The sequence below is a fragment of the Girardinichthys multiradiatus genome, chromosome 11 (genome assembly GCF_021462225.1).
Source record: "Girardinichthys multiradiatus isolate DD_20200921_A chromosome 11, DD_fGirMul_XY1, whole genome shotgun sequence".
Taxonomy (NCBI): domain Eukaryota; kingdom Metazoa; phylum Chordata; class Actinopteri; order Cyprinodontiformes; family Goodeidae; genus Girardinichthys; species Girardinichthys multiradiatus.
Window position 1 is genome coordinate 28,602,221 of NC_061804.1, and position 25,782 is coordinate 28,628,002.

Consider the following 25,782-nt stretch of genomic DNA (forward strand, 5'->3'; position numbering starts at 1 on the left):
TTACATAAGCAAAGATGAAAGAGTTGTGGTGGTTCTACTCCTTTAAAGGGTGAATCTACACCCCGATAGTCTTTCTTGCTCACATCCAATGTAGTAATGATCAATAACCCTGTAAACCTTCTGAAGCACACAGATACGATAGAAGCGGTGCGGTAAAGGTTGACTAACAGGTTCACAGCAGCTGCTTACAGGTCACAACTCATGTTTCTTCCAGTCTCATTAAAGGTGGAGGAAAGCTCTGCTTCATTTAAGCAACACTAATGTGAGGCAACCATTCTTATAGTTTGTGCACATGGCAATCTAATTTTAACTCTCCAGGTGATTACTCTGCACCTTTTAGCTTTGCGACACAGCATTGCACAGAAATGATTCATGATTAATCCATACTGAAATACTGTATGAACTATGATCTATTCAGCACATTTGTGTGTGCTGCTAACATTCATGGTCCTCTGACATCTCTTATCATCACCTGAAGGAGAAACGTTTGTTGTTTTTGTTTTGATGAGGATTATCAGCAATAAAGATGTTCATGATCCAGAAGATCCTCCTTTAAGAGTTTGCAGCTTTTCTTACTGTCAGCACAAGGTTGACAGTGACTGTGAGGGGCAGTACTCTCATTCATCTCTCCCTCAGAATGACCTGTATTCACCACAGTGATAACTTCCTTTCTAATCTTCCTTTAACATCTTGGCAAAAAAAAATTCCAATTAGGTTAGGACCAGAACAATAATTGAAATGTATTTATTTGTCCTTTGTGCCTACATTTAAGATGTAGTCAGTCATTTTCTGTACCGCTTATTCCAAAGTGGGTCGCAGAGTTTAGATGCTGTGTTTGTTCCAATAATTGGTCTACCTTTAAACAACCATTCACAATGCAAGATCAGATATAAACATTATGCATCACCAACCTTCTGGATGACCAATTCTCAACAGTGTTTAATTAGCTGCCTTTATTTATTAAAATAATATTGAAGGAAATATTTTTTTGAATAAGAACCAAACCTTTTTGGAAAAATTGGTCCTAATGGTGTTTAATTAGTTATCACGTTTAGTAAAATAATATTTAGGGAAATATTATTTCCTTGATTGGAAACTAACAAACTTTCTGGATAAATGATCTTCAGCTGACTCATAAAGTTTTTCTTTAAACAGACAAAAACGTAACTGCAAAACTGTCTCTGCACCACTAGTGCCAATACTGGGATCATGTTACTGCACATAGGGAGTTTTACAGAACACCTAGGCTCAAAGTGGGAGTGTTAGGTCAATCCTATGCTGTGTATGTAGTATAATATTAACAACCTTAAGGCCCAGATCTGACAAGTATGCAGCCCTGTACAATGCACAAACCTACAATGTTTAAGACTTGTGTCTCCAATGAGGAGCAAAAACAGCCCTGGACCCAAAGAGCAGAGCCTGTAACAGATAGGACAGAATAATTCACGTGGTTTTAGTCCTACTAAAATGTACATAAAAAAGATACATAGCTTGGACTAGTTCATTAAACATCTAATAATAATAATGTTACAATAAAATAGAAAATATTCTAAGAGCTGGCTTTAGGTAATGTTTTTTGATTAAACTACTATCCTGGGCAACACAACGTCTGGGCATATTTCAAAAAGAAAAAAACAACAAAAGTACTTATAGCATTTTAGTAGATACTCCTCACCTTGCAGCAGAAAATAATGTGCATTCACCTTATTTAATGACTGTTTTTTGACATTCAGCTTATAATGCGATAAAACGTAAAAAAAGATATACTTTTAAAATACTTCCTGATCCAAACTTATGCATTGATGTAAATGTTTCATATTCTTAATTTATTTATTTAAGATGAAAAAATGTATGGGACTGCGCTTTTAAGTAGCTCAACCAGGCCAATGAAGTAGACCTAAGGTACATTCATTCAGAGATTCCTCTAGCAATCACAAAAAAAACCTCCCTACCTTGCCTACAACCAAAACTCAGTTAATATATTTTGTTTACAAATCTTGAAGATAATGCAATATTGTTGATTAAGAACGTCCACAATCACCTGTTCAAAAGACATTTGTTGGAGATTTAAAAAAAAAAGAAAATCAATGATGCCACTGCGGCTAAGTGAGAAGACCGTTTGTCTTGCAATCTGAGGGTTGTGGGTTCAATTCCAGCTTCCTCCTGCCATGTGTCAATGTGCCCCTGGGCAAGGCATTTAACCTCAGATTGCCTACCGATCTGCATATCGTGTATGAATGTGTGCATCTGGGTGAATGAGGCTCTAGTATAAAAAGCTTTGAGTGGTCAGTATGACTGGAAAGGCGCTATATATATATATATATCTATTTACCATTGACTAATGGCATGAGTGTCACAACTCTAAGATGCAATATAGAAGGTAGATATTCATCACTGCTACAGAATTTTAAAAAGTATTATTTATTTAGAGCAGTGACTTGATAATAATACTTATTCTAATGCTACTCAGTGCAGACTCTCTTTATTTACTTACCTGCACATAGAATGCTTGGAGAACCTCCAACTGAAAGACGTTCCAACTGTTTTCTCATTTATTCGGCTACCATTTATTTGACCACTTTGGGGGAACTCATAAGGTATATTCCCAGCTGCTAAGTTGGTCCTTAAATATCAAGAAAAACAAACAAACAAAAAAAGACAAGTCACAACAACAACAAAAAAAAAAACATATCCCCAAAAGATGCAGTTAAACACAATAAGTTCTACCCTCAAAGATGAGACAGGACTTCATGTGTCACAAAATGTGTGTCATGTTTAGACCCATGTAACATGTTGTTTTCAACATGCAGTCTTGCATGGCATTACAGGAAACAGCTTAACAGAAGCTTTAGTGTGATTTTTCCTTGGGATGTCCTTGATCGGGTTGGGTGTTTTAAACAAGGCTTAAGCAATGAAGTGTTAGGGTTCACCATTAGGAATGTTTCACTTGTATTTTTAATAACTTCACCGTATTTTTCCCATACTGGACAGTATGTTATTCTTAGTTTTTGTTTTTTAATATATTTCTTTTACCTTTGTGTGTATCTGCATACTTCCATTTGCCTTACACTTTGCTACTGGTGCACCTGAATTTCCCCACTGTGGGACAATAAAAGATACTTCTATTTTATTCTAAAGTCTTCACTCCTGATTAACATATATAATATTTGAAAAACATCGTAATTATTAGTGGATTGATTCAGGTCAACCCTGTTGGGTACTGACTCAACAAACTAAAGAAACGGTAACATGAAGCTAAGAGATTTTATTGTTTTCTTTAATTCTCATGTTCAATGACTGTGCTTACATACAGCTTCACAGCAGAAGAGAGGGAATGCCACTATAGACTAGCAATTATATCAATCACGTACTGCTCAAATGTGATTAAACAAGTAGCACTGATGAATATTACAAGGTCAGAGTCCGCATCAAAAGTCTTTTCAGTCTTAGTCATTTTATACTCACTTTCTATTCATGCATATTATTTATATTTATTTATAATCACACCTATTATGTTCTTCTAGCGTCTCTGAGGTAGGGACAAATTCAGAAAAAGTGTAGAGATCAAGTACACATCATTAATGTGGATGAATGTACACACAGGTACTTCAAACAAATGCTGGTGTTAGAGTAAATAGTGTAGAGTTTTACTCACCATTGCTTCCCTGTTTTACCTTGTTAAATATCGGAGTTACGCAGGGACTGGTGCCCAAAATCTGGCTGCAAACTGACAGCGAGATGACAGGCTGAACACAAAGACATAAAATGACTGATCCTCAGACCTGTGGGCTGTTCTCAAACTTGACTGTATGTCTTTGGACTGGAGGTGAATGCGAAGCACCTTTCCAAAACTACTTCAGCATGGGTAAGAGACAGAAAAAATGCTAAGTACCATTTTAATGATCCCCATTTCATTCCTCTTTGCTGTAGAAGTACCAGTTTCAGGCTCTGCATCTGAGTGACGGTCTCAGCTACAGAGCAGTAATACCCGAGGGGCCAAAGCTGATTCTTTCTTTTCTTCTGTTAGTCCATTGAAATAATTTAAAAATAAGGCATGCCATTTTTTTCTAACTTACATTATCAGACTCAATGTGAAAAACTTTAGGCGGTTTTATTATTACTTCTAAATGTAGAAAGAGTCTGTAGTGTACGGCAGAGATCAGTCCTCCGAGCACAGACAGAATAGTTTATATATGTGACTGATAAAGCAGCGCAGGACTATGCTACAGATTTCTCAGAAACTATCCCATGTTATAATTGACAAGGCGCATTGAAATGTCATACTTTAAGTGAGAGCTATGATGTCTTGATCAAAATCAGCAGTTCTTGTAACTGCGGCTAAACAGATTGATGAAATAGTTCCTCACACAAAAAACAAAACACTCACATCACAAATTAAAGATGTAAGATACAGGGTTTTCATCAACATACTGAACATTTTTACTCATTAAAATCCCATAAAAAGAGAAAAAAAAGATAAGTTTTTAACAAGTAATGTTAAAACAAATAAACAATGTTTTTAAGGGTATTATTATTTAACGGAAATAGTGTTGTTGTCAGAAAGTGACTTTTGGAGTAGGACCCAAATGCAGATAGACAGGCAGCAGTAGCTCAGTGAATAAAAATGGTTTAAAAATTAACACACAAAAAAAAACTCACAGCAGGCAGGAAGTTGCAGATGCAGGCATGAACATGGGCAGGCATGGCATGAGCTAACAGTCGAGGACGTAGACAGGCTTGGCTTGGCTTGGGAAACAGTATACTCCAGCATAGAGTAAACATAACAGAAGGGTACATACAGAGGATGGCACAGGTGAAAACAATGAGACTGATTGGCATGGAGCAGGTGGACCGAATGATGCTGATTATGGAGACTGAAAGCAAAAAAATGACTAAAGCTGAACAAAGATACTGGTAATATTTTAACAAAGAATACTAAGAATAAAGTATAAAGAACACAAAGATAAACTTAGAAGCTTAATACAAAGCATGAAAAACACCAAACAAAATATAATCACAGAAAAATAAGCCATTGCAAAACCTTTTAAAACATAACCCAAAATACTACAAACCATGACATTTGTTAAACATTTATTGAACATTTTTACTTTTTTATTATTTCTGTTTTAATAGCATCATTCCACAAAACTTATTGCACTAACAATATCATAAAGTCAGAATCCCACATGAGGCCCAATGTGTTAGGACAGAAAATAGAAAGCCATATGCTGTGAAAACAGGAAATGTACAACAGAGAGATAAAAACAAATGGTCAGAAAATGGAAATGGATGAGGAGACATCCATTCAGAGCATCCCCTATGGGAACATATATTTTCCAGATGAAGATTTGAAAAGTGAGCTTCTCTCCAACCTTACCAATAACATAGATAATACCATACTTTAATTTAAACATAAACTGTATTAAATAATATGTTTATAAATCAATATATAGGAATTGAGAAACATTATCTGAAGCTTATAAGGATAGGATGAAATGGAATCTGTATGATTCGACTGAATTGACTTTGCAAAGTGCCTTGTAACTGTCGGGGTGTGACATTTTGGACGTTGTTTGTGGTTTTGTGTTTAGTTACTTTTCGTCTAGATGTTTATATTTTGGATTTTAGACAGTTTGTTTATTTTCTTTTACTCCCTGTTAGTTTTGTTCTCTCTACCGCTTCCTTGTGTTTGTTGTTTTCTCTCCTCTCGTTCTTAGTTTCTTAGTGGTTGCTTTCTTATGACTTTGTATGGTATTATTATTATTATTATTATTATTATAGTTCTTTGTCTTCCCTGGATTCTCTTGTTTAATTTCTCATTTAGTATCTCTGTGTTTATTTATGTTAGGTATTTGTTCTCTTTCCTAAGTTTAGTTCCTCAGTTTAGTTTCTATAGTTCCTGCCTCCTTTATTGGTTAGCTTTAGTTATTGTTTACCTTTGGTTTGCACATATTCTAGTTCTCTGTCTCCTTTCCAGTTACTTCAGTCAGTGTTGGTTTAGGTTTTGTTTATTTTACGATCAAGGTTTTCATTATGGGTTCTGTTGTTAATTATTAGGTTGTGGTGTTTTCTTCTATTTCCTATAGTTCTCAGTTTACTTTCGTTAATGACTATTTTAGGTTCCTATGTTTCTTTTAGTTACCTATCTATGTCCATAGCTTTGTTTAGTTCTGTTTCCCTGAGTTTTGTTATGCAGTGCTTACTTATAGTTTTGTTTTCACAGTCTAGTTCCTCTCTCGTTCCCTTTGTTTTCTAGTTTGGTCACCTTAGCAACTATTCATACTCCCTCAGTTCTCGGCAGCCTGGATCACACCTGTTTACCATCTCCTCTGATTTTCCTACCTCTCAGTCTCATTGGTTCATACCTCACTTCCCTCTGTTTATTAGCTTGCTGGTTTTCATTGTTCTTCGCTGGTTCCTCCTGTTCACTACCCTTGATTAAGTTCTGTGTTAACCATGTTCCTGCAGAGTCGACTTTGTAAGTTTTTGGATTTCGACTTATGTTTGAACCTACAGTGTTTTTGCCTTGTTTATTTGGAAAGACCTTTGGAATAAAAACTGAAGCTTCTCTAAAACATGCTGCTGCCCAACTCTTGTCTGCGCATTGGTCCACTAAAACCTCAGAATGTGACAGTGACGGCATGTGTTGTGAACTGGCACAATATAAATAAATTAAATGGAAATTGAAACTGAATAAAATTTATAAAATCAGGTTATGCATATGGAGTTCCAATCTGGCAGCCAAAGCTTTGGTGGACGAATAGAATAGAATAGAATAGAATAGAATAGAATAGAATAGAATAGAATAGAATAGAATAGAATAGAATAGTCTTTATTGTCATTGTACTGGGGGGTACAATGAAACTGACGGGATTTGGGATTGTTGACATTTGATTTGAGGTTTGTTGAGTTTCTGCAAATCTTTGGGAAATGTACACTGTGGCATGTTGACAAGATTATTCTCAACTATCAAAAACACCTACACTCTTCTTCTTGCTAAATGTAATAAATCAATATTTAACCTGCCAATAATTTTTCAAATGAGTCAGTTATTTTGATCTAGCACAACTCTCACTGGGAATGTCTGTTCTCAGAACTGGTGTGTGTGGTTTACTGCACTTTCTTAAGTCTGCAAACCTGTCAATTTCATCCAAGACTGAAGTCTTGTTGGATAAGCCTTTGCATAATCAGATAAATCCCCACAGTAAATTAAAATAACTCATGTAACTTGAACTTTGGCTGCTTTGACTTGCTCTAATTAAAGATTTATTACATTTATATTAAAGCTGAATTGGATTACTCTTCACAGCATTCACCACAACATGCTGAATGCTGGGATTGATTGCCTCCTTACCTACTTTCTTATTAATTCTGCAAATAAAGCTTTGAACTTTAATCCTGAGATGGTGACTTGATTCTTATGGAGGAAAAAAATATGAAGATATATTTATAAGAAGGTGACATTATAGCAAATACACCCTGTGCTGTTGGGCAGAACACTGTAAATTCTATGTCCTTCATCCCAATATACAGACACATTAAACAAAGCATGGACACATCAAAAGCCCCACTGACCTCCACAGTCACCAGATCTCAGCCCAATAGAGTGCCACTGGCTTGTGGTGGAAAATAGGATTCATGCCATGGATGTGCAGCCAATAAATCAGAAGCAACTGCGTGATGGTGTCATGTTAATGTGGACAAATATCTCTGAGGAATTTTTCAGAGACCTGAATAAGTGTATGTGGCAAAGAATTAACACAGGAATGCAAAAGAGGATCCGACCCGGTAAAAATAAGGTGAACCCCAATAAAATGGCCGGTGATGGTAAATCATAAACTGGCTTTTGATGGTCTTTAATTTGTAAGTTTTAAATTTCTTATGAGAAACTAGAAAACGGAAACATCCCCATCAGTTTAATCTGTTCATGTTAGTGGGCTACACTCCGCCTTATAAACATAGCATCTACCAAGTGAACCATCGCATCTTATTTTAAGAGCCAAACAGGAAGCTTCAAAGCAAACTACCCCTGTACAGAAACTCTTCTTTTTTTCTCTTTGTGAGGTTTCGAGGCTTTGCAGCTATTCACTTTGCTCCCACTGGTATGACTCTCCCTGACATTAAACAGCGAATGACGTGACCGTTGGTGTTTAAAATAAAAATCTTGTGTTCTGCGAGCGAACGCTCTCCCTGTGCGTTGTCAGACCCTGAGTGTATGTGTGTAGACAGAAATAGACAGCCACCCACATATCATTAGGGAGATGTAGGGAGAGAGAGGGAGAGAGACGGACTGTGACAGTGTAGGAGAGTGAAGCGGGCTGAAGAAAAATATGGTGGTCACAGCTTGACACCTCAGGTTTTGTGCTGCATTTAGATGTAAGAAATGCATAATCTGGGTAAGGTTTAGGAGTTTGCTTTCACCTGCTTGGTTTTCCTGGCAAGTAGCTCTTAATTTCCACAGAGAATTTACCTGATCATCTGAATTAGGATTTGAAGTGTGTGGGAGGGGTGTGGGCTATTTCGCAACACTTGTGCTTTAATGGACTTAATGATGTAGAAGGAATCCGCCCTCTTGTGGAGTGCAGGAAAAATGTCATGTTTTGCTTGGCATTACAGGATATTTTGTGGAGCTCTTCAGCATCCATCCTCTTACCTAACAGTTTAATGATTCATTGTGTAGGCTAAAACATTAGTTTTCACTGAATCTCTGTAATAAATCATGGAGGTCATCAAGTGCTTGTGCACTATTTTTAAAAGAATTTCATGACACTGACAGTTATTAGTTTTTCAAGGAGCTAATTAGTCAGTCTAAAACTAATCAGTTCGTTATTTTATTTATTTATTTTCCGTCTATCTCCAGGAAGCTGCTGAATGTCAAGATCATCGATGATGAGGAATACGAGAAGAACAAGACGTTCACGATTGTGTTGGAGGAACCCATCCTGTTGGAGGTGGGACAGAGACACGGTGAGTTGAGAAGTGTTTTTGGCAGCAGCAGAGGGCTGGTCTGCAACATTTGCATTAGCTTCTCTTCATCTTTTATTTAAATACTTATGTGTTAAAATTTATCTTTTGACATAAGTTCTTCTTAAATATGGGCTAATCCTTATTTACAGAGCCTCGCAAAAGTATTTATACCACTTGAATCTCTTCACATGATGTCATGTTGCAGCCATGAACTTCAATGAATTTTATTTGGACTTTTGTAACAAACCAGCACAAAGTAGTTCATAATTGTGTAGTAAAAGAACAATAAAACATAGTTATTAAAAATATGTACACATAAAAATCTGAAAAGTGTGACAATGAACTGTAGAAACACGGTTTTTCAAAACAACGCTGCAAGTCTCTTGGGGTTGGTCTTTACCAGCTTTGCAACTTTCAAGTCTTGTTACAGATTTTCATTTGTGTTTAGATTTGGACTTTGACTTGACCATTCAAACATAGGAATATAGTTTGGTCTAAACCATACCAATGTAGCACTGACAGTTTCTTTAGGGTGACCCTCGTAGGTCTTTTACAGCATCTCACAGACTTTCTTCCTGAATTGCCTTGTATTTAACTCCATCTATTCTCACATCACACTCTGTCCCTGCTGAAAAAAGCAGCCCCTACACCATGATACTGCCGTCTCCATGTTTGATGGTAGAGATGGTGAATTTAGGTGATTTGATGCATTAGCTCTTTGCCAAACATAACATTTTGCATGTAGGCCAAAAAGTAAAATTTGGATCTCATATAACCAGGGCACCTTCTTCCACATATTTGCTGTGTAACGTAAATTATTTGTGGCAACCTGTGAACCGGAGTTCTTATTGTTTGCTTTCAACAATGGCTTTCTTATTGCCACTCCTCCATAAAGAACAGGTTCTGGAAGTGATCGACAAATAGTTATCCTGCCCACAGATTCTCCCACCTGAGCCGTGGATCTCTGCAGTTCTTCCAGAGTTCCCATGGGCTTCTTGGGTGCATCTCTGATTTAATGTTCTCTTTTGCCACTTGATAGTTTAGGTGGACATGTCTTGGTAAGTTTGCAATTGTGACATATGACAACTTTGTGCCTGACCTGTTTCCTGTGTTCTTTGGTCTTCATAATGCTGTTTGATTACTAACCTCTGAGACTTTCACAGAACAGCTGGAATTAGGCAACTGGCTGCATTGTTTTTTTTTTTAGCGCTTTAGAATAAAAGGGGGCTGAACACAAATATGTTAAATTATGCTGGGGTTTTGAAGGACCAACGTATGAACAGGAGCATGGGAATAGAACAGTCTTTTAATAATCAAACCAGTAGACTTACAAATGGCAGGACATGGAACGCAGGCAGGTATAAATGGCTGGAGCAGGTAATAAACAGGGAAGTTGAGGTAAAGGACATGGAGCAAGTAGCCAGGAGGAACCAGTGATGAACAATGAAAAACAGAGGCTATAAAACAGAAGTAAGCTGGAGAATGGACAAATGAACAATGGGAGCTAATCAGGAGAAAAGCTGGAGCAGCTGGTGAGGGAAAGAATGCAGGACAACTAAAGGAGGGAGGCTAATTAACACAGATGGGCAGGGAGTTCAGGGGAACAACAGAACATCTAAGCACAATAATGAACCTAAATTACAATGTACAAAAGAACATCACAGCAACTGAAGAACATAACCAACAGGAAGGAAATCTTACAAAACATTAATGTACACAATTACAAGAAACAGCAAAAAGAGAACATCGACAGGAGAACAAGCAAACCAAAACTCCTAAAACAAGGAGATCATGTCAAAATACACACCTTTTAGATTTTTGTTTGATATGTGGTTTAAAAAAAAAAAATGAAAATTACATAATTTTCCATCCACTTGGTGTGTCACACAAAATTCTAATAAAATACTTGGAAGTGTGTGGTTGCAATCTCACAAGATGTGAAGCAGGTGTGAATATTTGTGCAAGGCACTGCATGTCTGTAGTGTTTTTTCTGGTCTGGAATTTTTTAAGTACAATGAATACCACTAACAACATTTTTTGTTGGTGTTGAAAAAACTGCATTGAGTTTAACATACAAGAAACGGACTCAGATTGTTTTATTGGTGAAAAACTGGGGTTGTTTCTAATGCAGCTCTGCGTGGTAAGAGTGACAGTTATTGTCATAGTATAATGTAGGAAATTCTACATTTCTGCATCTGTTACTCTGTTCAGGGGACACAAATGATAATAAAACAGCAGTGGGGCCAGAGGACGTGTCAAAGATGGGCTGCCCTATTCTAGGAGAACACACTAAGCTGGAGGTGGTCATTGAGGAATCCTATGAATTCAAGGTAACTCAAAGGAAGCCATTTTAAACCACTTTACTCCCCAAAAATGATTTCACTATTTATATTTTGTACTGACCAATAAACACCAGTCCTGACAGCATTTAGACACTATTTTTAAGAGACTTTCATTCATCTGAAAACACAAACTTCTAAGAATTAATCAACAGACACAGTTGGAGGTCATAAACAACACAAAAGTCTCAAAGCCTCTGCACGCTATCACAGTTTTCATCAAGTTACAGTATTTTCTCTTTGACAGCAAGAATAAATATTTAAACTCGCCCAAGGATCTGTGATGAATTATGAAGCATGTTCTTGTTGCTAACTAATTCCTCTTCCTGCAGACTTATTCATATACATTTTCATTCAGCTTCAATGCTTAAACAAGTAAATTCAGATCTGTAAACACAAAGCAGCACTTTTAATGGAATAAATGAATTTGATGCAGAAATGTAAAGATGGGATAAAAAAAAGATTACATTTAGATGAAAACCAAATGCAAGGAAGATAATGTGTGATCACACCATAAAGGAAGGTGTCTGTTTAGTAGGCAATCTATATCTGCAACCTCTGGTTTGCCCTCCACTCTTCTAATCCAGTCTGAGACCCCCTGGTTATATCACCATGACATTAGCCTTATTATTACTAACGTTACACCCACAGGACACAGTGTGTTTACAGGTTTGTATTGCAGAGTAAACTGATGCTTTGGTGAAAACTGGCTGTTGTGCTCCATTAAGACTATTTATGAGCATTTAAGCTCCAACATGATACAGCATTGAGACTCTCAGCTCCACTCCCTGGTTCTATTTCCCGCGGGCCATCTTCATACTGGCATAAAGCCCAGCCCAACCCAAACCTCCCTCCAAATCTAGTTTTGTAACTCACTGTGCACCACAGTGGGATGAGAGATGCCAGTAATTGTACCCTCAGTCACCTCATCTTTATCCCTTGAGTCACTTATTGCTAAGCTTCCACTGATAATGTGTGTCTCATACCTGTCAATGCTGCTGTCTCTGTCTCCGTGGGCATCTCCAGAGCACAGTGGACAAGTTGATCAAGAAGACCAACCTGGCGCTGGTGGTGGGGAGCAGCAGCTGGAGGGAGCAGTTTGTCAGCGCTGTTACTGTCAGTGCAGGTGAGCCGCAGAGTCCTGAAACCTAACATCTGTTCCTCCCAGTGAGAGCCGATCTGTACATGGCTAAACGTGCAATCTGGATCAGGCCCACTAGCTGCCTGTTTTCTTTGTTTTCTGTGACATTTCTTCATTAAAATCCCAAATGTTTCAGTTTAATGTTTTAACACCCTTTGGCGATTGCCTGTTTATTTGCCACACCTGTTTGAAGCAGATAGCTGATTAAAAATGCATTATGTGGTGAATTCCTTAAAAGGCCCACCATAAAAGCTGCACAGGCCAACATTGCCTGGACAATTTATGTGACTCCAAGTACTGTGCTGTTTTAAAAGCCATTTGTATAGCTTTGTGAATCTTTTAGATTTTCTCACACCAAAACACCCAGAAAGCAAGTCTAGTTTTTATTTTCTTTGTTTCAGCATAATGTCAGCATCATTTGCACCCAGATAGGCAAATTCACAAAACTGTTTACTGTAAGCATGCTCACTGTGTGCAGACCTATGGAAATTAGCAGCAACTTTTCCAACTGTAAAATTTGATTTCTACATTGTATTACCGTGCATTGGTTTCATAAATCAAAGAGATCTAACCAGTAATAACATTGTTATAAGCAAGCATCCCTGCAGTGTTGTTTAGCAGCCTATAAATGTCATGAGAAAAATCAACAAGTTAGGGAGCAAACCCAGTGGGCTGAAATTCCAACATAGTATTCTTATTAAAACAAACAATATCAAAAAAGCTATTTTGAATTGACAAAACGATCAAAACTAGCAAGTTATAAACACCTGCACCCCTACAAGCAGGGCTTGACTAGGGCAAAAAGACAGCCCACCATGATTGGTTGGGTGCAATCCCTACAAACAATGCTCCTAACCCCTTATAAATTACTGTCACAAATTCACCTCAAATAACCATGCATGTACAGGTCCTTCTCAAAAAATTAGCATATTGTGATAAAGTTCATTATTTTCTACAATGTAATGATGAAAATTTAACATTCATATATTTTAGATTCATTGCACACTAACTGAAATATTTCAGGTCTTTTATTGTCTTAATATGGATGATTTTGGCATACAGCTCATGAAAACCCAAAATTCCTATCTCACAAAATTGGCATATCATTAAAAGGGTCTCTAAACGAGCTATGAACCTAATCATCTGAATCAACGAGTTAACTCTAAACACCTGCAAAAGATTCCTGAGGCCTTTAAAACTCCCAGCCTGTTTCATCACTCAAAACCCCAATCATGGGTAAGACTGCCGACCTGACTGCTGTCCAGAAGGCCACTATTGACACCCTCAAGCAAGAAGGTAAGACACAGAAAGACATTTCTGAACGAATAGGCTGTTCCCAGTGTGCTGTATCAAGGTACCTCAGTGGGAAGTCTGTGGGAAGGAAAAAGTGTGGCAGAAAACGCTGCACAACGAGAAGAGGTGACCAGACCCTGAGGAAGATTGTGGAGAAGGGCCGATTCCAGACCTTGGGGGACCTGCGGAAGCCGTGGACTGAGTCTGGAGTAGAAACATCCAGAGCCACCGTGCACAGGCGTGTGCAGGAAATGGGCTACAGGTGCCGCATTCCCCAGTCCTGGGCTACAGAGAAGCAGCACTGGACTGTTGCTCAGTGGTCCAAAGTACTTTTTTCGGATGAAAGCAAATTCTGCATGTCATTCGGAAATCAAGGTGCCAGAGTCTGGAGGAAGACTGGGGAGAAGGAAATGCCAAAATGCCAGACGTCCAGTGTCAAGTACCCACAGTCAGTGATGGTCTGGGGTGCCGTGTCAGCTGCTGGTGTTGGTCCACTGTGTTTTATCAAGGGCAGGGTCAATGCAGCTAGCTATCAGGAGATTTTGGAGCACTTCATGCTTCCATCTGCTGAAAAGCTTTATGGAGATGAAGATTTCATTTTTCAGCACGACCTGGCACCTGCTCACAGTGCCAAAAGTAAATGGTTTATTGACCATGGTATCACTGTGCTCAATTGGCCTGCCAACTCTCCTGACCTGAACCCCATAGAGAATCTGTGGGATATTGTGAAGAGAACGTTGAGAGACTCAAGACCCAACACTCTGGATGAGCTAAAGGCCGCTATCGAAGCATCCTGGGCCTCCATAAGACCTCAGTGCCACAAGCTGATTGCCTCCATGCCACGCCGCATTGAAGCAGTCATTTCTGCAAAAGGATTCCCGACCAAGTATTGAGTGCATAACTGTACATGATTATTTGAAGGTTGACGTTTTTTTGTATTAAAAACACTTTTCTTTTATTGGTCGGATGAAATATGCTAATTTTGTGAGATAGGAATTTTGGGTTTTCATGAGCTGTATGCCAAAATCATCCGTATTAAGACAATAAAAGACCTGAAATATTTCAGTTAGTGTGCAATGAATCTAAAATATATCAATGTTAAATTTTCATCATGACATTATGGAAAATAATGAACTTTATCACAATATGCTAATTTTTTTAGAAGGACCTGTATACCACTATTGCTTTTTGATGCACAGTGGCAATTTTTGCTGGGCAAGCAGCTCCCACTGCACCCCAGCTAAGAGATAAAAATGCTCTCCATTATGTTTAATCAGCTGCTAGTGTGCCTCCCCTTCCTAATGTGACCCATGCTGCCCAGACAGTTCAAAAGCCCGACTATTGATCCATATTCATAACATTACAAGATCCCATAGAAAGCACTTTATTTCTAGTGGTCCAGTCTATGTTCAGTTACACCTAATTTTGCAAATTTGCTGTCTGTCAAGCAAATAGAAACATCATTTGTTTTTAAATAACGGTAAATAAATTTAGGTTGTAAAGAGTTAAATATGTGTGTGTACTTTGTTATTACTAGTGCAACAATAAATCCATGTGAGAGATTCTCTGGATTCTCTGGATGAAGCGACAGAACCACATTCACTCTCGACTGGCCAGAGAGAGTCTAGTAGAAAATAGTCAAAACAAATGAACAAACTTAACAGTCAGGGTATAGTTAGCTTTCATCACTGGTACTGTATAGTTCTGGTACATTTACAGCATTCTTACATTATTCAAAAATGATGTGACTCAGCATACAACAACAAAGCATTCTGACAGAGACAGGACGAGATATATAGATTAGGGTTATAGATCAATTTTACATTAAATTGGTAACATTTATTGAAAACAATTGAATTATCGTTACATTGTAAACTCATTAGGAAATTAAATTATGCCATTAAACATAATTCTTGCAAAAGGGGAGACATACTGTATATTGTAATAACAATTCAATGCAATCTCTTTATGTTCATATTATTTACCCAGAGTTCATCAGTGTTAATTTGGCAACAGTTTACATTCCACATTTAGCTATTGCCGACACTGCATGTGATGCAATCAGCTCAGTTGTTGCTAAGCTACAGACACAAAACCCCAATTCGTTTGTGGCAGTTTCTGGTGATTTTAACCATGCTTCACTCTCTGCTACACTTCCAACGTTTCAACAGTTTGTCAGCTGCTCTACCAGAGAAAATAAAACGTTGGATTTTTTTATGCTAATGTCAAGGACTCATACATCTCTACAGCAAGACCTCCTCTAGGTAAATCAGATCACAATCTTGTTTTTCTCTGCTCGAAATATAAGCCCCTTGTTCAGAGGCAACCTGTAATAAAGAAGACAGTGAGAAAATGGTCACAGGAAGATGAAGAAGCTCTGCAAGGTTGCTTTGAGGCTACAGACTGGGACGCACTGTGCCAGCCACATGGAGAAGACATAAATGCCATGAATGAGTGTGTCACCGACTATATAAACTTCTGTGTGGATAACACCATCCCCACAATGGCAAATCTGCTCCTAAAATAGCTCAAACGAGCCATTATCACCTCTCTATGCTGGCGCAGTTTGCTCAAATTAAACTGAATTAGAATGCAGGTATATAGCAAAAAGCCTACTGATATTAATCTATATGTATGTAATTAAGTAGCACATTTCTTTGCATTCTGAAAGATCAGAGCTGTTTGCATCTGAGAGCAATCTACACTGTGAATCCATTGCATAAATATTGAAGTATATGTGTGCAAAGCAATTGCAAAAAAAATGTCAGAGACGGCACTGTTTTGTGAAATTTTCCCATGTTGGGGGCATCCATTTTGGTCGCACATTTTGACATGCGTGGTTCAACAGACGTCGCAGCTCTGGCGTCACTGGGAGTATAAACCGGCTGAGATGGAGAGTTTCGGGGCCATTTCCCACCTGTCTCAAAGGACAGCGCAACGGAGGCGCATATCTGGAGAGACAAGCTCGCAGGCGAACTTTTGCTCCACAAGGCCATTCCCGGAAGAGCTTGAAAGCTGGAAATCTGTCTGATACGAGAAGATCAGGAGATTTATTTACCGATCGAAGACCGCGCCGACACCCGGCGCAGGTGAAAACCCACAGAGGTTCTATGTCCAAGGAGATGAGTTTTCCTCCTTGTGTAATGCAGTCGACTAACGATTAATTTTTTCCCCTCCTGGACGGATGAGAAATTACCGTCTTTTTTCTTTAATTTGATCACAGACACGTGGTCCACCTCCTCTCCTTTTCTTCAGACCTGATCCATCCTCAACCGGTGGAGAGAAGAAATCAACCTCAAAGTAATTTCGTCCATGCATTTAGAGGTCTGGGCAGGATGAGGCAGTTAAGGTTATGTAGAATCACCAGTAGTTAATCTAAGGTATTAACTTGTTGCATGCAATACTGATTGAATTATGTTATGCTGAGCTGTGTTTTGATTTAGTGCGCAAGCGCTGCTGAATCGTGCGTGGGTAATGTTTTGTTCGGCTGATCCCAAATCAGCCAGGAGTTAGAAGTTGGACTTTTAAAAGTTTTTAATTCAAAGCAACTGCGGTCTGGGCCTCGCCTGACCACTCTTTGTTCCAGTTTTATTGCTGGAGATTTTCCACTGAGTTCCCGCCTCAGAGTTTATGACCCTTTGTCAAGATTTGGGGCATTCAGCTGGTTGTGGCTAAAGGGGCGTGACCCCAGCGTTTTATCAGCTGATCGCTGCAATCGAGACATCAACACGACAGGAGGATTTCTTTCCATTTAACCCAAATTAAACATTTTGTCCATAAAACTGCTGGTTTGATCTTCATAGACACTAAATGCGCATATATATTTTTCTTTTATTATCATTGTTAGGTAGTCATTTTTATTCCCTTTGTGTAGAATAGTGCTTGTTAGTTAGGTGAAGGATTTTGGACCAGAATAATGGTATATCAGGATTATTTGGCTTCAATAAATCTTCATATATATAATTAAGACAAGCGTTTGTGTTTATTTTATGCAAGAGTGATTTATCTGTCAAAACAAGGTCGAAGTTTCCCCGCCTTCAGTGAAGTGCTTGAATAAACAGTGACAGTTGGTGGTTTTGGGTAATAATTTGTAATTATTAAAGAGCTTTGAGTCCATAATCACAACACTAGAGGATATTTCTGATTTCTATTCGTAAGTAATGATTTTTGGTAAAGAAATACATTTTTTTTAAATTATCAGAATCAGAATCAGAATCAGCTTTATTGCCAAGTTCGTACATACAAACAAGGAATTTGACTCCGGTACACTTTGCTCTTTTGTTCTGTTTTTGCATTACAGAATATACAAATTTACAATTTACAATGTACAATATACACATATCTAACAAAAAAGGTGCATTTGCAACATCTGTATGCTGTTGTTTTGTACTCTATTGAATGTTCATCAGAGAAACAGCCTGGGGGAAGAAACTGTCTCTGTGGCGGCTGGTTTTAGTGAACAGTGCTCTGTAGCGGCAGCCTGAAGGTAAAACTCTAAGCAGTTTATGTGCAGGATGTGTGGGGTCTGCAGAGATTTTAGCAGCTCTTTTCCTGACCCTAGACCTGTATAAGTCCTGGATGGAGGGAAGGTCAGCCCTGATTATTCTCTCTGCAGTCCTGATTATTCGTTGCAGTCAGGACCTGTCCTGTTTTGTGGATGAGCCAAACCACACTGAGATGGATGAAGACAGGACAGACTGAATGATGGCAGTGTAGAAGATGACCAACAGCTCCTGTGGAAGGTTGAACTTCTTGAGTTGCCTCAGGAAGTACAGTCTCTGCTGGGCCTTCCTTTGAACAGTGTCTATGTGTGAAGATCATCTCAGGTTCCTAAGAACCTGAAGTGGTCCATGGCCGATACAGTGTTGTTGAGGATGGTGAGGGGGGTGTATGGGGGTGGTGTTCTCCGAAAGTCCACCACCATTTCCACAGTCTTGAGTGGATTCAGTTCAAGGTAGTTCTGACTGCACCAGTGTACCAGCCGAGCCACCTGCTGTCTGTATGCAGACTCATCACCATCCTGGATCAGTCCAATGACAGTGGTGTAGTCTGCAAACTTAAGGAGTTTCACGGACGAGTCCGATGAGGTGCAGTCATTTGTGTACAGGGAGAAGAGAAGTGGGGATAGAACACACCCCTGGGGGGCACCAGTACTTATTGATCTGGATCGGGAGAAGATGTTCCCCAGTCTCACCTGCTGCTGTCGGTCCGTCAGGAAGCTGTTGATCCACTGACAGGTGGAGGCTGGGACGTTGAGCTGGGTGAGCTTCTGGTGGAGGATGTCTGGTATGATGGTGTTGAAGGCTGAGCTGAAGTCTACAAACAGGATCCTGGCGTACGTCCCTGGGTGGTCGAGGTGTTGCAGGATGAAGTGTAGACATAAGTTAACAGCACCATCTGCCAACCTGTTTGCTCGGTAAGCAAACTGCAGGGGGTCCAGCAGGGGGCCTGTGATGTCTTTCAAGTGCTTCAACACCAGCCGCTCAAAGGACTTCATGATCACAGACGTCAGGGCTACAGACCTATAGTCATTTAATCCTACGATGGTGGGTTTCTTGGGAACCGGGATGATGGTGGATCGTTTGAGGCAGGAGGGGACCTCACCTTTCTCCAGTGACTTGTTGAAGATCCTTGTGAAGATTGGAGTGAGTTGATTTGCACAGGCTTTCAGGCATGATGGGGAGACGTTATCAGGTCCTCCAGCTTTCTTTGTTTTCATGCGCTGAAAGAGCCTGTTTACATCTTCCTCGGAGATCTTTAGTGCAGGCAGAGGATCTGACGGTGGGGGGTTGGTTGCTTTATGGGAGGAATTCGTTCCTGAATGGGATGTAGAGGGGATGATTTGAGGTGTGAATGGCTTCTTGTCATGTCTGCAGTAGAAGCCATTCAGACGGTTGGCCAGGCGAGGACTCTGTTCAGGATGGGTGGGGGGGCTCCTATAGGCAGTCAGGTTTCTCAGACTGGTCCATACAGCTGAAGTGTCACCAGTAGAAAGGCTGTTCTTGAGCTTCTCATTGTACAGGTCCTTCTCAAAATATTAGCATATTGTGATAAAGTTCATTATTTTCCATAAAGTCATGATGGAAATTTAACATTCATATATTTTAGATTCATTGCACACTAACTGAAATATTTCAGGACTTTTATTGTCTTAATATGGATGATTTTGGCATACAGCTCATGAAAACCCAAAATTCCTATCTCACAAAATTAGCATATTTCATCCGACCAATAAAAGAAAAGTGTTTTTAATACAAAAAACGTCAACCTTCAAATAATCATGTACAGTTATGCACTCAATACTTGGTCGGGAATCCTTTTGCAGAAATGACTGCTTCAATGCGGCGTGGCATGGAGGCAATCAGCTTGTGGCACTGCTGAGGTCTTATGGAGGCCCAGGATGCTTCGATAGCGGCCTTTAGCTCATCCAGAGTGTTGGGTCTTGAGTCTCTCAACGTTCTCTTCACAATATCCCACAGATTCTCTATGGGGTTCAGGTCAGGAGAGTTGGCAGGCCAATTGAGCACAGTGATACCATGGTCAGTAAACCATTTACTTTTGGCACTGTGAGCAGGTGCCAGGTCGTGCTGAAAAATGAAATCTTCATCTCCATAAAGCTTTTCAGCAGATGGAAGCATGAAGTGCTCCAGAATCTCCTGATAGCTAGGTGCATTGACACGGCCCTTGATAAAACACAGTGGACCAACACCAGCAGCTGACACGGCAACCCAGACCATCACTGACTGTGGGTACTTGACACTGGACTTCTGGCATTTTGGCATTTCCTTCTCCCCAGTCTTCCTCCAGACTCTGGCACCTTGATTTCCGAATGACATGCAGAATTTGCTTTCATCCGAAAAAAGTACTTTGGACCACTGAGAAACAGTCCAGTGCTGCTTCTCTGTAGCCCAGGTCATGCACTTCTGCCACTGTTTCTGGTTCAAAAGTGGCTTGACCTGGGGAATGCGGCACCTGTAGCCCATTTCCTGCACACGCCTGTGCACGGTGGCTCTGGATGTTTCTACTCCAGACTCAGTCCACTGCTTCCGCAGGTCCCCCAAGGTCTGGAATCGGCCCTTCTCCACAATCTTCCTCAGGGTCCGGTCACCTCTTCTCGTTGTGCAGCATTTTCTGCCACACTTTTTCCTTTCCACAGACTTCCCACTGAGGTGCCTTGATACAGCACTCTGGGAACAGCCTATTCGTTCAGAAATTTCTTTCTCTGTCTTACCCTCTTGCTTGAGGGTGTCAATAGTGGCCCTCTGGACAGCAGTCAGGTCGGCAGTCTTACCCATGATTGGGGTTTTGAGTGATGAACCAGGCTGGGAGTTTTAAAGGCCTCAGGAATCTTTTGCAGGTGTTTAGAGTTAACTCGTTGATTCAGATGATTAGGTTCATAGCTCGTTTAGAGACCCTTTTAATGATATGCTAATTTTGTGAGATAGGAATTTTGGGTTTTCATGAGCTGTATGCCAAAATCATCCGTATTAAGACAATAAAAGACCTGAAATATTTCAGTTAGTGTGCAATGAATCTAAAATATATGAATGTTAAATTTTCATCATTACATTATGGAAAATAATGAACTTTATCACAATATGCTAATTTTTTGAGAAGGACCTGTAGTTTCTCTTAGTTGCTTTGATCTCCTTTGTTAGTTTGTTCCTGGCCTGCCTGTACCGCGCCCAATCTCCACTGCTGTGAGCTTCTTCCTTTTCCCTGCTCAGGTTCCTGAGGTGTGGAGTAAACCATGGCTTGTTATTCCCAAAGGTACAGAAGGTCTTGGTCTGCACACACATGTCCTCACAGAAACTGATGTATGATGTCACCACATCAGTTAGTTGGTTTAAGTCAGTGGCTGAGGTTTCGAAAACAGTCCAGTCTGTGCATTCAAAGCAGGCCTGTAGCATCTGCTTTGATTCCTCAGTCCACTTCTTAACAGTGTGAACCTTGGGTTTGGAAGCTCTTAGTCTCTGTCTGTAGGTTGGAATGAGGTGGATTAGATAATGATCCGAAAAACCCAGAGCAGCACTGGTAACAGCATGATATGAGTCCTTTAAAGCTGTGTAACAATGGTCCAGTGTGTTTTTGTCTCTGGTGGGACACTTAATATGCTGTCTGTATTTGGGGAGTTCATTTGAGAGGTTTGCTCTGTTAAAATCTCCCAGTATTATGATGAAAGAGTCCGTGTATTTTTTCTCCACGTCTGTAATCAGCTCAGCGAGATGTTTTTCAGCGGCAGAAGTGCAGCCATGCGGTGGAAAATATGAGCCGATTATTATAAACGAGGAAAACTCTCTCGGTGAATAAAACGGTTTACAGATTATGGAAAATGACTCCAGATCCGGGCTACATGTTTTTCCCAGCACTTTTACGTCTCTGCACCAACCTTCATTTACATAAAAGCAGATTCCGCCTCCGTTGTATGTGTGTTGCCCTGCGATGGACTGGCGACCTGTCCAGGGTGTACCCTGCCTCTCGCCCATAGACTGCTGGAGATAGGCACCAGCTTCCCCGCGACCCACTATGGAATAAGCGGTAGAAAATGACTGACTGACAGATTCCGCCTCCTCGCCTCTTCCCTGATAGCTCCGCGCTGCGATCCGCTCTGGGCAGCTGGAAGTCCGGCATCAGCAGTGCGCGGTCCGGGATGTTTTCACTCAGCCATGTCTCGGTGAAGCAGAGAACCGCTGATCTGCGGAGGTCTGTGTTTTTACCGGTGAGGAGAAGCAGCTCGTCCATCTTGTTGTTTAGAGAGCGGACATTTGCCAGGTGGATTGAAGGCAGTGGTGTGCGAAGTCTTCTTTTGCGGAGCATTACCAGCGCGCCAGCACGCTTTCCCCTCCGACGCTTCCGGCGCAGAATCCCGTATAGTGCCGCAGCTCCGCTTGCCAGGAGCTCAGTCAACCTCGGATCGATGAAAGATGGTGAAAAATTCCCAAGAGAGGACTCTCTGATGTTGAGAAGTTCCTCTCTACTGAATGAGACCACAGGATTGTGGCCCGACACCACAGAACTGTGGCTCGAAAAACATAAAAACACACAAAATACAAAAACAAAGAGAGAGCGAAGCTCCGAGGCTGCCATCGTCGGCACCATCTTGTTGCTAATCATTAATCATAATCCTTACACCCAGAACATATAAATGAATAGAAAGTACACCTTCAGTAATTTTTTTGATCTTATTGGTACCTTCATGATTATATTTATGTATTTAAATAACAATTGGAGCAGTCAGCTTGTTGTAGTTTGCCAAGGAGAGAGAACCAAATACCTGGCAACAGGGAAACCTTCTCTACCTCAATTGTCTGCAAAAAGGATATTTTTACCATCATGCTGCTTTGTACCGGTTTGCAAATGATAAAAAAAATAACTAGGCCTAACAAAATTACTTTTCCTCTGTACCTGCAGCTATTTTAAAGTAGAGTTTTTCTATAGGAAATGTTCTCTGGTGTTGGGCTGACTCATAGTGTTTTGATTCATAATAGTCACTGGGAACAGGATGATCTGAATCCAATTTAAAAATCCTAGGTTTTAGGGTGTTCCAGTTCTCAAAAACGATTTTTCACAATGGGCTTTCACATAGCAGATCAACAAATGGGTCTTCACTCCTGCAGTAGATTACTACAAGACTCTTCCATGTATGTTGATACTCACAGTAACATTTTAGTTTACTTTCTAAACAATGTTCCCAGATCTATCCTGGAGTGCTGTCGTAACATTTCTGTCATAACTGTCAAAAGATGAGTCATTTTCTGTTCTCTGCTATTCAGTTACCTGCCATCTTTCAGTCAATTTCAGACATTCTGTCTGTATAAAAAAATTAATTACTTAAAAGGTGGACAGATAAGGGTCCATGTAATTTTATGATAATACTGTAATTTTATTTAAACATGATTAGGCTGATATAATCTATCACGGATTTTTCTGTCAGACACCTCTGGGTTTGACAAAGATATCAGCTGGGAGGTATGAATTTTTCAATATTTAAAGCCAACTTCTGCACTAAATTAGTTTAGTAGCATCAGTAAATAATTAGCTGTTTAAGCTTTGCAGAGCTTTTGATCAAAAGGGTGACTGAGTAGTTTTATAGGGATGGAACTATACATGCAACTACCTAGATGATACAATAGGTAGACAGTACAAGATGAGACTAGATTCTCTTGATACAAGCCTTGATTATACCTCTATAGATTTTATTATAAAAATAAAATAAAGGTTGCATATATCACCAAGTGTTTTAAATAATATCCATTGAGTCTAGAATTATCCAGTCCAGGTTTGATCAGGTTATCGGCCAATTTATGTTTCAGACAATTCATTATTGAGTTTAGACCCAATAGGAACCTCTGAAGCAGTTATTAAACATAAGTTCAATTCAGTATTCTTGTTAATGCCAGTTCACATCAAACATGTCCAGTTACAACCTAATCATCTCAGACAGATGGAAATTTAATTGAACTACTGACGTTTCAGCAATCCATCTTCCTATGCAAGCATGTGGCAACTTCCAACTACCAACACTCACCAAAGCTCAACTAATAGCTCTGTTATATGAGCCACAGTTAAATTTGTATATTTCACTCACCACACCACACCCAGGCCTAGATACTGACAAACCTGCAGAATTAAGAAATATATAAGTATAACCTATCTGACAACAGGAAGTAGGCTAAAAGATTAACAGAACCTCACTGAATACCCTAATCTACTAATCAAAAGAAATTCAACAGATCAGGAAACTGTTACAAAATCATTTCTAAGCCTTTGAGACTCCAGCAAGCTACAGTGAGAGCCATAAATCACAAAAGGAGGAAACATGAAAGGGTGCCCAGGAGTGGCTGGTTTACAAACATTACTTCTAGAAACCATCAGCAACTCAACTCAACTCAACAAGATAGACTGGGCAATAAATGGTGACCAAACTGCCCATCTCACATTTGCCAAAAAACATGTTGATGGTGCATCATAACATTTTGTAAAATATCTTCTGGACTAATGACACCAACTTTAGGCTATAAAGATGACAGTGGTTTAATGGTCTGGTGTTTCTTTGCAGTTTCAGGACCTGGATGACTTGCTATAATTGATGGAACCATAACTCCTGCCCAACAATCCTGAAGGAGAATGTCTAGCCATCAGTTTGTGACCTTTAGCTCAAACTCCACCTCTGAAGAGCTCAAAACACATATTTTGAAGTGGCGTAGTTAAAGTCTAGATTAAATTCAATAGAGCTGCTGTGGAGTGAATTTAAACATGTTTAACATTTCTCCAATGTGCCTGAAATAAAACCGTTATGCTAAGAAGTGTAGGTGAAAATTTGTCCACATTACTCCTCAAAAGCTTGGTGCCAGTTATTCCAAATGCTTGATGTCAGTTGTTGCCATCAAGGTTGACACCACCAGTTACCAGTTTTATGGGGCAATTACGTTTTCAGACATAGATGTTGGGATTATTAATCTGAGATTATATAGAGAATATTTTAATATTTTATCAAATAATATTTCGGTCTGTTAAGGGTTGTCCTGTGAATACCAGCCCAGTAAGGCGATGGTATTAGGACAAAATAGAAAGGTGTGAGACGAGCTCTGACATTATTGAACAGCAAAACTCTGCCCATATATGGAATGAATTCACACAATTTCTTAAAATACAAGAATAAAAATAAGTCAACTCAAAGTCAAATCATATTTCAATCAACAAACTCTTTAATATGCTAAAACAATCCAACTAAACTACCAAGCAGAATTAAAGAATAAGGAAGACTAATGGGCTATGTACAATATAAACAAGTTGATTAAAGATGATTGAAAACCATGACCAAAAGAGTGATGCAACATTACCATGCAATGTTATTTACGTTTGAGAACCAAGGATTATCTTGAAGAATCTGGAAATTAAGTTAGTCTTGGAACCAACTTGTTCAATAATCAGCAAACGTTTAGACAACCAATCACAATGCAAGATCAGATAAATTATTTTAATAAAATAATGTTTTAAATAATGATCTGCTGAATAAAACCAACCTTCTGGATGACCATT

General features: G+C 39.5%; 1 protein-coding gene across 1 annotated transcript in view; it reads left to right on the top strand.

The window, feature by feature from the left end:
* The window catches only part of slc8a4a (solute carrier family 8 member 4a), a 54,694-nt gene that overhangs the window by 19,799 nt on the left and 9,113 nt on the right, over positions 1 to 25,782 (top strand). Inside the window, exons 5-7 of the mRNA XM_047379861.1 lie at positions 8,861 to 8,967; positions 11,179 to 11,297; positions 12,333 to 12,432. Coding sequence (XP_047235817.1) covers positions 8,861 to 8,967; positions 11,179 to 11,297; positions 12,333 to 12,432 — 326 coding nt within the window. The remainder of the gene's footprint in view (positions 1 to 8,860; positions 8,968 to 11,178; positions 11,298 to 12,332; positions 12,433 to 25,782) is intronic.